Source organism: Triturus cristatus, chromosome 2_2, assembly GCF_964204655.1.
Source record: "Triturus cristatus chromosome 2_2, aTriCri1.1, whole genome shotgun sequence".
In the NCBI taxonomy this organism is placed as follows: domain Eukaryota; kingdom Metazoa; phylum Chordata; class Amphibia; order Caudata; family Salamandridae; genus Triturus; species Triturus cristatus.
In genome coordinates, this window is record NC_140582.1 from 465,777,385 (window position 1) to 465,791,989 (window position 14,605).

At 44.6% G+C, this 14,605-nt stretch overlaps 1 protein-coding gene across 1 annotated transcript in view; it reads left to right on the forward strand.

Annotated features, from left to right (window-relative positions):
* TRPC3 (transient receptor potential cation channel subfamily C member 3) overlaps positions 1–14,605 on the forward strand; it is a 618,646-nt gene that overhangs the window by 506,172 nt on the left and 97,869 nt on the right. The window contains exon 7 of the mRNA XM_085641565.1: positions 313–577. Coding sequence (XP_085497691.1) covers positions 313–577 — 265 coding nt within the window. The remainder of the gene's footprint in view (positions 1–312; positions 578–14,605) is intronic.

The following is a 14,605-nucleotide window of genomic DNA, read 5'->3' on the forward strand; positions in this document are numbered from 1 at the left end:
ACATGTATGCACTTTTAACCTACTCAGGGTCCCACAGGCCACACACACCCTCACATACATTCATGCTTAATTTATAGCGTTTGGATCGGTTACACCTTGTTTACTTTTGACAAACTCAGATCCTGCTCTCAGCGTGCAAACGCAGAAAGCTAACACTGGACCACGCTTCTGACAGAACATTTATTAGAATTTTTAAAAAAAGGCTCTGTTCCCCACAAACATTAATCCTCGAGGACACGCGAGCGCTGCCTTTGACGCGCTGTTCATTGTGTTGGTTACGCACTCACTTCCCTTTTATTTGATTTCCTGCAGCCAGAGATAAATGGGTCCCGTCCGATCCTCAGATCATATCGGAAGGCCTTTATGCAATTGCCGTCGTGCTTAGCTTCTCGCGCATCGCCTACATCCTGCCCGCCAACGAGAGCTTCGGACCCCTGCAGATCTCCCTCGGAAGGACAGTGAAGGACATTTTTAAATTCATGGTGCTCTTCATCATGGTCTTCCTCGCCTTCATGATTGGGATGTTTATCCTCTATTCTTACTACCTTGGAGCCAAAGTGAATCCGGCCTTCACGACGTAAGTGGAAATGGAAGAAAGACTGCGTCATTGTGTTGAAAAGTTAATTGTGTGTCCTGCTTGCAGGAGGCAATCCATTCTTTTCACTGGCTTTGTATGTGTGTATTCTTCGTACAATGTGCCATTTGTAACTGTCTGGTTTCCTTCTACTTTGAAGCCCGTTCTTTAAGTGTGATCAGTATGTGGAAAAAGTAGCGTGGGGACGAGTGACATGGAGCATGATTGGATTTAGCCGCTTTCCTAGATTTATAGTCCTTGCGATGTTTATCCCACGGTACCCCTAACTGAAAATCAATACAATGAGATGAGAGGACCAGGGGCCTGATGTACTAAAAACCGGATGCAAAAAATCGAGTCACAATGTAAGATTGGTATTCTTGAGACCAGTAAATAATTTTGCGAACTGATTTATATACTAAAATGTCGGTTTGTAAAATTCTGATTTGGAGTGGTGGCAAGCAATATGACCCACCTCATGAATATTAAATGAGGTTGGGCACAGATTGCTACTCACATCGATTAGTGCCTATCAAAGAGATGGTGGCCTTCTGGGGACACCAGACCACCATGTCTGTTTTCACCTTAAAATAAAGTACACTTTGATTTGTTTGAATACAGCCAATTATCTTCGAAGGAAACAGTGCTGCATTTAAAAATAAAAGTTGACTTTTTAAAAAAAAAAGTGTACTTCTGAGTTGACAGTGCACCACTGCCTACTTCTCAACTAACTGTTTTTACTTTTTTCATTCACAAAGGGAAAGTGATCCCTAGGGTACTCCTTCCCTTTTGAGAATGGGTTACTACTTCGTCAACTTGGGAGTTGGTAACTTTTCAAAGTTTATTGACCAGATTATGGTTGCACAACATTTGTACATAGGGTACCGAATTATTATCTGGAACTGATGCCCAGAAACACAACCCTTCCAAATACTTATTCGGCATCCATTTCTAAACAAATTTAAGGATCCAGAAAAAGTTTTCAAATTATCTATATGTGTTTAGTACATTGAAAGAAAAGGGTTTAGCATCCTCAAGCTCTGATTTATGGACATGGAGGGTCTGTGAACACTAAAATCCTGGAACACTAAAATCCTTTATACATCTGTCCGCTACTCTTTTAGAAGGCACATGGTGCTCCGAAGTGGAGGGTGTTCATGATGGTGGCAGTTGTTAGCGCCAAGAGCGGTTCCCATGCGGTGTGGTTGAGGAGTCTGTTGAGTTCCACTGTTGGGTGTTGGGGGGTTACATTTTCATAGATGGTGGTGTGATTGTGTTGTAGAAAAAGTCTGCAAGGGAGTCTGGGAGTGGGTGATGGTGTTCTCGGTGGCTGCGGGGCTTCAGAATTCCTTGATGATACAAAATAGTTCCTTGCTGTGGTTGGACCTGGCTTCCAGAGACGTTTTAATGCATGGGCCAAGTGGGCTCTGGCCCCAGGCCCCAGCCTTTCAGGGGGCCCCCTGGCAGTTATCTCCATTCTCCAGACTTTTGCCCTCATGACCTTGCAAATTTCTTAAACAGATTGTTTTAAATACTGTTTTCCTTTACTTTATTTGTTATGTAGCTGGTGTGTGAGAGTCTAGTACAGCCATTTTGCAGAGAAATGTTGTGTTTATGTTTCATGCAATATACATAAAAAAAAGTTTCTTTTATATCAAACAAGGCCTAACATATAAGAAATGGGAGGGCATCACTGGGTTTATTTGCAGTAATATTGGTGAGCTGCTGGTGTGGTACAATATTTAAAACACACATAACTATCCCTGAATATTAGATGTAAACACATTCAGGGCCTTATTTATGAGAAGTGATGCATCGCTGTGTGAAAACAGGGATGCGTCAATTCTTAGTGCGCCCTCCTTGCGACATGATGGATGCATCATAGTTACTGTATGACGCATCATGTCGCAAGGAGTTACAGATACGTCAGTATTTCTGACGTATCTGTAAGCGCAACAGTGATGCATTGCTGGAGTGTGTTTGAAAATAGATACAAATCCAGCGATGTGTCTTTTCACATGGGACAGCCCCACGTGAAAGAGAATGCATCAGTCTTACACCTGCCGTGAGGCAGGGGTAAGATATTGACGCAATGGGGTCCAAGAAGCGGCGCACTGAGTTCTCATAGATTTCAATGCGCCACTTCTGCAAGGCTTCATGCGGGGTAACACCCACCCTGCATACATTATACCTGGTGCAGGTATAATGCGGTGCAGGCGTTTACAAAGTGACGCATCTGCCTAGATGCGTTACTTTGTAAATAGTGTGCAACATGCACATTTTTTACGCTGCTGGTGCGTCACAAAAAGTGACAGTAAGAGGAAAACATTCATGAAAGACCCATCAGTTATTAAAAAGCCAGGTTTTTAAGTTCTTCCTGAAAGAGAGTAGGTCTGTGGTTAGTCTCAGAAACTCAGGGAGTCTTTTCCACAATTTTGCGCCTAGAAAGGCGAGGAATCTGCCTCCAGTGCAGGCATGGCATATTTTAGGCACGATGGCCAGGTTGGCATTGGAAGATCTTAGGGGTCTAGATGTTGTGTAGCGATTAGCGCGCTTATTTAGTTAGCTGGCTCTTAAGCCATGGAAAGCTTTAAAGAAGATGGTCATCGCTATGAAGTCGATCCATTCTTTATGCGGAGCCAGTGTAGAGACTTAAGAATAGGGGTCATACTAGATCTGGGTTTAGGTCTCAGGATGGCTCTGGCTGCCGCATTTTGTACCACTTGTAGGCGCTGGATTATGGATTTGGGAAGACCGAGGTACAAGCTGATGACATAGTCAAGCTTTGATGTAATCAGAGCCTGCTCCACAATCTTTCTACTCTCAAGCGGTAACAGTGGCAGGAATTTTGTTGGCATCCGGAGCATGCCAAAGCAAGCGCAAGTTTTTGACTTTCTCCTTTTCTGCGGGCGGGGGTGGCTGATCTTTTTGTCACCAAGAGCGTTTCTGGATTACCAAAGAAAACAACTTCAGTTTTGTCAGGATTGCACTTCAGCTGATTGATCTTAAGCCAGTTAAAAACCTTTGTGAGGAAAGTCCTAATCATTGCCCGTCAAAGTTGGTTCCTTTTTCACATGTAAAACTCAGCTGAGTGTCATCAGCACAGGAAACTATTTTGACGCCCTCTTCCTCTACTGGAAATGCAAGGGGGGATAGATATATATTTAAAAGGTAGGACTGCGAATGGAGCCCTGAGAGACACCTACATTCATGGCCGGAACCGGGGATAAGAAAGGGGGGAGCCAGATGTCCTGAGATCTATTTGCCAAGAAGGATGACATCCATGTTAAGGCGGTCCCCCCAGGCCGATGCTAGCAAGTCTCTCCAGGAGCCTCTCATGTGGGACTGTGTTGAAGGCCGCCGACAGATCGAGCAGTATCAGAACAGCCTTGCCTCCCTCGTCCAGCTTACCCTTGAGAAATTCAGTCACTTCCAGCAAAGCGGACTCCGTACTGTAAATAGCCCTAAAACCGGATTGGGACTCAGGAAGGAGCTTCCCGTCTTCAATGTGTTTTTGGAGGGCCTTGTTTACATGCTGCTCTAATACTTTGGAGAGAGCAGGAAGAAGGGAGATTGGCCTGTAGTTGTCAGGGTCCGTCAGTTTGGCGTTAGCCTTTTTTATCAGTATAAGAATCTTAGCATTCTTCCATAATTTCAGCATGTTCCCTGAGGAGAGGGAAGCATTAAAGAGCTGGTTTACCATGGGGTTCATGGTGGGAGCTAATAGGTTCAGGATATTCACTGGACATGGGTCGATAGGAGAGCCAGACTTAATGCTTTGGAGAAGGGTCAGTGATTCTTCAAGCTGAAACTCAGGGAAAGCTAGTAAAGATGGAGGATCCAAGAGGTGAAATTTGTTATTAGAACTAAGGTAGAAGGTCAGTTCTTCCTCTGAGATGTTAGTGAATGCTTGTTTGATCACGAGAGAGCTTTTTGTGGAAGAATTGAGCTATTTGCTTAGACCATTCTTCTATGCATGGCCCTTCCTTTGTCCCGGCTTTCGGGGCGGTAAAGGATTTAACTATGCTAAAGATTTCCTTACTCTTATTTTGGGCATTTTCTATCTTGGTTTGAAAGAAGTTTTTCTTGGCTGCCTTCACGAGAATGTAATGAGCTTTTAAGGTGTCTTTATACACCTTCCTGTCCTAAGGTGCATAGGATTTACGCCATTTCCGTTCCATTTTTCTACAATTGTTTTTGCTACATCTAAGGGAACCGTAAAACTATGGAGCTGGTGGGGCCCACCTCTTTGAGGAGTGGGAAACCACCGATACCGCTGCACCGATGTTGGTTCGGAGCCATGAATCTATTGAGAGGGCGTCCGAGTCGGGGCAGCCAGACAGCTCCGGTGAGGAATAACTGAGGGCGTCTGCTAACATTGGGATGGATATTTTATGGAATGTCCTGTAATTAGGGACCCTCTGCCCTGCGTTAGCCCGAGGGGCAGTGGCAGAGTTGGGAATGATCAATTTTAATAGGTGGTGGTCAGACCAGGTAATGAGAAGAAGTAAGCTTACTGATCTGTCAAAGTTGTGAAAAATGTGGTCGAGGGTATGGACCTTCTCATGGGTGGCTGAAGAAATACATGGAAACATGTTGCAGGCCTGCAGCGTCTCCAATAAGGGAAATTGTTTGAGGGTCTTTTCTATTATCCATATGTATATTGAGATCTCCCACAACAAGGCAGTTGTTGTATTTTAAGGCCAGGGAGGTGGTGGATGTATTAAGCGTAGTAATAAAATTTCCAATTGCACTGGGAGGTCTGTAAATCAGAAAACCAGCTATGCTATGATGGGGGGATAAGGTTGAGCGGAAGCCTAAGGACTCTGCGCCCTCAATGTTTTCCATCGGGATGGGAGAGCAGTCAAGTTTTTTATTGTAAATTATGGGGACACCGTCCCCCTTCCCACTTGGTCGTTCCCTCCTAAGGATTTTATAACCCGTAGGGATGGCGGAGGTGATAGTAGGGTTGGTGGCTTCAGACAGCCAGGTCTCAGTGAGAAATAAGAGATAAGGCTGTTCATCTAAAAGTAGGTCATAAATGTGTGGTTCATGCATTTGCATGGAGCGACAATTTAAAAGTGTGGCCTTTAAGTCCTCTGTTTTCTTATTGTTTTTACACTTATTATTGCGTGGGAGGATCTTGGGTACACGTTTCCTTGGCTGGAGGAGACCAGTTGCACTTATTGCGTTGAAAGTCTACCTCCAAGCTCGGATCAGCCACTGTACACTGACATAATGGTAGCCGCCTAAGGCTAAGCGGTTTTTCCCTAATGTAATATAGTGGAAGAAACTCACGGGGGGGGAACTGGGCAGCATGGCTGGCGCCGGACGCCTCCAGGATGCTGACGGGCGTCTGTGTGCATCGGGAAAATTTAGGCTAATGCCTATGATGCAAACTGGATCGCTAATGCAGCTGAGGAAGCGGAAACTGTGACAGCGGAAGTGAGGGGCCCAATAGTAGCCCCAGCCCTCCGCTCAATCGGTGTATCAGCCGCGGCGGACAAGGACTGGAGGAAAAGCGAGATGCGAATCGGAGCAGCTAAGGAGGTGTAGGCAAGCAGAATCAAGTAAAGTGCAAGTGCGCATAGGTAGGAGAAATTGTTAAAAAGCACAGAGTAATTCAGCCACATATATACAAGTTAAAAAGTATTAAAAACCTAGTAGCAGGGCAGGGAACACTAAATCCTACCGCTGTCAGCTGCGCGCATCTGTTTACATCGGGGAAAATATAGCCTAATGCCCATGATGCAAACTAGATCGCTAACGCAGCTGAGGAAGCGGAAACTGCGTGGGAAACAGGGGCTCAATTTGTATCATAAATTCAAAGCTGTTCTGCACAGGGGCCCCCAAAATATGTTTGGCCCAGGGCCCCCAAAATCCTTAAGATGTCTCTGCTGGCTTCCGGTGGTCAGTCAGGGCACTTTTCTTGGTACTTTTGTGGTGTTGGTGGTACTCGGGGTCTGGTTGGAAGGTTGCACGGTTGATGGGTGTTTTGTTGGAGCACCAGATTCTTTCAAGTTGCTTGCAGTTGCACTTGTAGGATTTGATCTCTGGGGGGAACCAGCTGGAGTGTTTGGGGGATCTACTGACTTTGGTGGGTTTGAAGGGTGTGACCATGTTGGCACAGTTTGTGGTCCAAGTGTTGAAGTTTTTGACTGCATCCTCAAGGTCGGTGGTGGTGTCGGGGGTAAGATGCTGAGGGATGTGAACTTCTGGTTCCTAGTATAGACCACTAGAAGCAGGTGCCCCCATTAGAAAATTTGATTTTAGGCTTGCTGGGAACAAATCTTGCTAAGCAGCCAACTTTATGTGACTGTAGGATGGGCTTGGCGTCCACGGTATTCAAGATCGAAATATGATTTGTCCAGGTAATTCTCTGAGTATTGCTTGCTTAGACCCCCCCCCCCCCCCCTAGAATGCCTCTAGGGTAAGGTGAACTACTACAGTGCAAGGAGACCACAATAACCACTCCCAAGCTGCAGTAAGTCCCCAATGAGGCAAGAGTATAGATTGGCAGAGTCTGGGTGCTTGCAAAGACTGCAGGCTGTGGTCTGAAATGAATATGGTATCAGTCAATAGGCAAATGTCAAATAAGCATTACTATTCGTCCACATTGGACGTTTTCCACTCCCTTGTACAAGGTGATTGAATTCATACATCTGAAAATCCCATGATTTATATTTACTGTATTTAAGATATACTTATTTTATGTGCTAAACAGCCAGACTTTTTATGGATGCATTTTGTGTTTTTACCCCAAAAGTATTCTATGACTATTCACCAAACCTGCAAAAGCCACCATTGGGGCCTTGCAAGATGAACCAATAAAATCTGCTATCTCTGTGCCATGCACCAAGAACAACACTATCCACATTTTACATTCAGTGAACACCCCATTTTTGACAGCCCGTGTACAACTTTACCCTCTTACAGTCTTACAGCCTTATTCCGATTAGGGCTGAATTATTGGTCGGTAAAACCGCCAGTACGAAATATTGTTAACACATACTGCAGTTTTTTCTTGGATGAATTATGTGCTGAAGATGTTGTACAACATTTTAAAACTCACATTTTCCCTTTAATTAGGGGTGGGAAAAATATTCCGTTCTGCCCGTGGAATTGGTGGAATTTTGGCGACTACATATTACTCTTGCAACACTATGTTCCAGCCATATTCCGCCAATCACCCGGCGGTGGAATGTTTTCTCGTGCCCAGCTCCAGATAGGTGAGTTGGTGAGCGTAAGCGAGATTTGGAGTCCTAGAGCGTGATGTACGGTTGCTAACAGGATATCCAGCGAAATCTTTCTCATGTGGGTGGTCGGGCGGTCGTGACTGGTTCACAGTCAGAAGGCTGCCGCTCAAGTAGAAAATCTACTTGAGGGACAGCAGAATCAATTCGAGCAGCTGCACCTCTGGTTCATCACGTGGTGCCATTCGTGCTGATTTTTCAGTATGGACACTCTTTTGGCGCTAAATTATAGCGCAAGCAGCGCAACATGCTTATTTTTGCCCGTTGACGAAACTTCGCAGAATCTTGTGGAGTTTTTATGTAACTCTGCTGAATTCCATGGTGTGAAATTACATGAGTTCCGCCCACCTTTAGTATTAATGACTTGTTTTCACCAGGTGATTTGCAAGGGGAAAAAATAGGTCCATACTCAGCTATCACAAGACTTGTAATTTGGATTAGGGTGCGAACACTGTTTGTGTCCAAGTTCAGATTTAACAGGCAACTCAGAATGATGGGTTCAGTCGTTATTACGTTTGTAAAATGAAATCCCGAGTGGCCAAATGCATATTTTTATCCTCATAAAATGGGTTCTTCCTATAGAAATTAAGGGCCTCATTACGAACTCTGCCCGACATCGTCTCGGTCAAGGGACCGACCAACACCAGGTCGGCAGTCCCGACCGACTAATTAGGATGCGACTGAACACTGTTCGGTCGCACTCCTATACTTTACAATGAGAGCATGCATTCTGACCGGAATGCATGTCCCCACTGTAAAATGCGAGGTGCAGTTCATCCCTGCACCCGTGGCAGGCACCTCAAGGTGCATACCACAAGGGGTAGGGATCAACAGGGGGAACAAAAGGTGCCCCCTCGGCTGCCAACCGGAGGCCGCGCACCAAAGGGGGCCCTGCTGGGGACCCCCAAAGTCGAGTTCCTACAGCCTTACTGTGTTGGAAAGGCTAGCACTAAAAGGCTGTGTAAACCCGACATCGTAATCCCTCAGGTGGTAAGAGCTGCCCTTGGGATTACTGGCCACATTGCGACTGGCAAACAGGCTCTTGGAGCCCATCAGAAGCCAGTCGGACTGACCGTTCGTATTCCTTTCCGGCCAACTCCATCATAAAGGGTCGGTCGGATATGGAATCTGACCGGCATATTACGATGCGGTCAGAACGGCTCTGACTGCATCGTGATTAGGCCCTTAGTTGTAACAGTGACCAGCAAGTTATGAACATCGCTACTGCGGAAATAATGAAATTCTACGGCAACGGCATTTTCCGGATTTGCCACACTTAGCATGTAATACTACATCTGCTGCATAATTTGCAGATTCTTACATAGCTCAGACGCATCGAATGCTAATAAAACGCTCCGCAGGTGTTGCAGTGCAAAAGCAGGCTTATTGCAAAGGTTTACTGGTTACGTTTAAGCTGCTGATTGCTGTGTTTCAGCATCACATTGATAGTAATCAAGTGAACCCTTTACCTCGACAATGTTAACGTGTAAAAATAACAAAATAGTATAGTAATACTGCCACAAAACATGCTGCATCATGCCACTTCATTAACCATTTCTTCTGCATAATTTAGTCAACCCTGTTACATAATTTGTTTCCCTCTGTCATTTATTTTCAGCAGGCCGGGTTATGAATAGCAAATCCATAACAGAAACATAGAATTTTGTGGCAGTGATGATGCCTTCGTTCGTAGAGAAGGTCACAGAAAGAACATAAATGTTTTAGACACTCAGCCCAGCATCCAGAGCACAATTCAGAATAGTGACAGCCGACTACAGAATAGCCCGTAACGTCACCTTAAGGATTGCCCTGCCTACGTGTACAGAACTCAGAGTATTGTTGTTTTCTGGTGCATGATATAGATGTTTGTGCTAGTGGGATTCAATGTGCGTGGCTGCACACAAGTTGGATTTTTCAAAAAGGAGCTTCTGATTGGATTGAAGCTGGGTTTACAAATGAGAAGACCATCACCTTGCATTTGCTTTCCAATTCCTACACTTGATTTGTGGAAAAATGTAGGCGCATGAACGATTATGTTCAAATTTGATTGGCCTAACCCTCCCCAAGTCCTCCCATGAACCTTTGTCCGCCCTTCTCCAGCTGCCTCCACTTTGTTTGCAGCCATATTCCCTGTCCTTGTTCACTTCACTTTCAGTCTTAGAAACTGAGTGAGTGAACCAAGTGAGTGAAGTGGTTGATGTGAGTGAAAAAAAGCAGTGAACATACACAAACATTCAAAGGAGTAGCCAGAAAATTAAAATACCCCCACTTTGAACCAAAGCTCTTATGGCAGTAAGAGAATGAAGCATGTAATTGCAACACTCCCCAGAAGACTTCTCTTGTCAGTTGAATACAAGCATCTATCCATTCATCCTTTCACCCTCTCATCTACCTACTGATAGTCACCATTTTAACTTTACATCCTGTCATCCATCTATTCTTCCATCCATCATTCAGTCGTTCAGCATTTTGTCTGTCTGTTCATCCATCCGCACATCCATATCTATCCATCCATCGCCAAACCTATCCATCAAAACTATCCATTCTCCCATCCATACTCCAGCTACCATACCAGTCATCGATCTGTCTATCCAACCTTTCACTCAACCATCCATACACCCATCCATGTATCCATCCATCCATCCTTTCAGTCATCCATCCATCCTTTTGTTCATCCATCCATCAACCCTTTCACTCCATCCATCCACCTACCCAACCGTTCACTCCATTTATCTATCCATCCATCCATCCACCCATCCACCCTTTCCCTTATCCATCTATCCAGTCTTTCACACAGCCATCCAGCTTATCACTCATCCATCCAACCATTTACCCTTTCACTCATCTATCCATTTTCACTTTCACTTATCTATCCATCTATCATCCACTCATCCATCCACCCTTTCACCCATCTATCCATCCATTCACACTTTCACTCATCCATTCTTTCAATCACTTATCCGTACACCCAACTTTTCACTCATCTATCCATCCTTTCACTCATCCAGACATCCTTTTACTCATCCATCAATCCACCATTTCATTCTATTTATCCCTTGACTCCATCAGTTCATCCAACCATCCATCTATCCATACAACCTTCCACCCACTAATCCATCCATCCATTTACCTTTTCACTCATCTATGTATCGTTTCACTCATCCATCCATCCATCTATCCTTTCCTTCATTCATCCCTCCACTCTTTCATGCATTCATCAGTCGATTCATCCTTTCACTCGTCCACTCATCCATCATCCCTTTCATCAGCCACCCATTCTTTTACTCATCTATCCTTACAGCCGTCTTTTCAGTCATTCATCCATGTATCCATCCACCCTTTCAGTCACCCATCCATCCTTTCACTCACACATCCATCCATCCTTTTAGTCACTCAACAGCCACCCTCTCACAATAATTATGAGCCGGGGGGTGGCAGGGGTATGTGTGTGTGTGTGTTTAAACTGCTATTTCGACCTGGCAAAGTAAACCTTTTGCTATTCCCTAATCTTCCTTTTTAAAATGTATAGGTCACCCCTAGGGAAGGCCTTGGACAGCCCGCAGGGTGTGGTGAAATATATTTTAAAAGCAGGATATGTACTTTTAAGTTTTACATGTCTTGGTAGTGAAAAACTCTTCAATATGTTTTCCACTACTGAAAGGCCTACCTCTCCCATGTCTCTGGAATCACAATTTAAAGACCTAGCTTATTGTAAAATTGGATTTTAAATCTCAATTCTGAAAATGTAACTTTTAGAAAGTAGGCATTTTCTTACCTTAGCCATTTGGTATCTGCAGCCTATCTCTGGGTCACATGACTTTGTGTTGCTGACAGTTAGGCTTTGTGTATTCCTCCTTGGCAGCCATGCACAATGAGGAGCTTAAGTGTGACTGGCTGGCCATCACTGGCAGAATGGGAGGGAAGAGATGGGCCTAACCCCACTTAAACTTGAATAGGCCGGTTTCTGCACAAAGGGCTGCAATCCCCTGTAGTTAGTCTGGAGCCTGGGTCAGGAAGGCAGGGCACCTGTACTCATGTGAGCCTCATTGACATAAAATGTTACCCAACATTTTTCACCAGCCCGTGGACTGCAATGAGTTTGGTACCCCCATGTGGTGCCCCTCAGGTCCTGGACCCTTGGTGTTGCTCAGTGAGCTGTAATTAAGCTTTTTGGGCTCTTCACGAACGGGCCCATTCGCACTAAGACATCTCTGCTCGCACCGCGATTCAGAGGAAAACTCTGTCAGCCTGGCTCTTCGCACTTCAGCGTCGACCGCTCACGGGGGGCCGCCAACGCGAAGCTCCAGCAATGCCTGCCTGCAACGCTGACCGGCTCTTCGCGCTACGTGGACAGCCTCATGCAATGCTTTCTCTTCTCCTCACGCAAATGGGACCATTGGGACGGACTTGAGAAGGTAAACTTCTGCGTGCCTAACATGATAACTGTATCCGATCAGCACTCCATCGCTCCCAGCCTGAAAGTGTGACTTTGGCCCGGACCAACGCAACCAGATATCTCAAATCACCACTTTGTGCTTCATAACGCTATTTTCACTAAAATCTTCAAACATTCATATCTCAAGTTCTACAGATTGGATTATTGTTGTTTTGCTCTTGTTTTATTTAATACATTTTGCCTTATTTTTCTAAGCTGGTGTGGGATTCTTTTTGTGTGGTGTTTTCACTGTGTTACTGTTTGAAGTGTTGCACAAATACTTTACACATACTTTAGTCTAAGTTAAGCCTGGCTGCTCAGTGCCAAGCTACCAGGGGGTTGAGCTCAAGTTAATTTGGGTTTGCTTGTGCCTTACCCTGACAAGGATTGTGGTTGCTGCCTGACCAGGGATCATACCCCAGTCAACCAACAACCCAAATTTTCACACTGCTAAATATGGACAGATGCTGCTTCACATTACCATGTACAGCCTCACATAATCTGGTGACTATTTCAGGGGTGACCACCATCCAACTAACATTTTGATAATCAGATGCAAAGTAGAGCCATTACATGCAAAGTACTGTTGCATGTCAGAGCTGAATACTGCATGCCGAGGATGGCAATTATAATGGAAAGAATGTTCAGCATAATGCCAGAAACGCCTACCATTATTCAATGAATGACCAACATATTCCTGTGATGGCTATACCACTACCAGAGAAAGTCGAATACATCATGCCATGTACAGCCAACATCAAACCAACAATGTCCAAAAACATGCCAGGGCTGACCATCATATTTTAGAAATGGGCAGCAAAATATCTGGGATGGTCTCTACCATGCCAAGAATGTCCACCATCAATTCAGTGATGGTCAGAGTTTGCCAGCAATTTGGTGGTGATCATACTCCCAGAGATGCCTATATTCAATGCTAGACATGGCCACAATATCCTATGGATTGTCAAAGACATGTTAGGGAGGGTCGGCATTATGCTATAAAATGGTCACAACATGCAAGTGTGAGCCATCCCATTGTCAGATATATCAGTCAAATGCTCATACACACCCAGATACACACACCTAGGCACATGTACTATAGATAGTCTGTGGTGGGGTTTGGAGGACAGGTAGGGCGACATGACTCCGGCACATGGCCTGCATGGATGTTCAGGGATCAGATGTTTGCTAAGCTTCCATGCAGGTTCAATACCGGTCCCCAGGCAGACCTGAAGCACAAGCATCCACAGTGGTGTGGTTGTGCTAGAACTGAGACAATAGAACATGAGTTATGGTGACAGTGACAGGCAGTGGTTGGTTGACAGCTTGCGTATATCTGATCTCTGTCCTCTTGGGATTGCGAAGCTGTTCTCAGGCTCAGCCATACAATGATAGAGGGTGGCGCAGACACCAGGCGTTGTTTTCTTTGATGAGGGCATGGCTTTGTACACTCTCATTTTAGTTAAAACTGCAGTGCATGCCAAGGGAGTGCTGCAGCTTTAGGTTCCCTCCATGCACACATGCGCAATGCAAGCATAAGGCCACAACTAAACGAAACAGATAAACCGGTGCTCTGAACCGAGTGCAAGACATCAGATTGCTTGCTATGAGAGTTGCGGCCTTTAATTATCCTGCCACCGATATAGTACCAATGACATCACCGGTGGCAATGTTGTATTGCCTCATGTGTAGTGGTACGGTGTTGCAAATTAAGAGTGAGCTAGGATTATTCTTCAGCAAATATTTTACCATTTTGTAGAGCTCTATGATTCCACATTGCAAACACTTCATAACATTCATTTTCTACCTTAAATACGGGGAATTAAGTCATTCGAGATTTTATCTAAATAGTTTTCTTGAAGGTATTATTAATTACTATCCCAATTTTGCATTATATATTTTCATCTATCTGACTATAAAAGAAGATTTTTTAAGACAATTAACGTTTGTAGTGACACCGCATCATATGCAGTTTATGGTGTGAAACTTTAATCATACTTTAAAAAAAGAATGACTGTAGTACATGTGTGTGTGTGTATGTCTGTGTGTGTGCGCGCATGCGTGTATGTCTTTTGCTACCACCCTATCCTGTGTCATGAGCTTCGCCTTTCACCAGACCTGGCAAATAATCCAACTTCACTTACTATGCATGCGGGCACCTTTAGTGCTTTTTCCATTATATGTATGGCCAAAGTACTGTTGTCCAAAAAAATTGACAAGGTTATAAAATGGGTCAAATTGGTAGTTCTGATTGTGAAATCTAACAGAAATTCCTGCAGACATTTCAGACGTCTATAATTTAGGAAGTTCAAAATGTTTAGGACCATATCAATATGTTAAGGT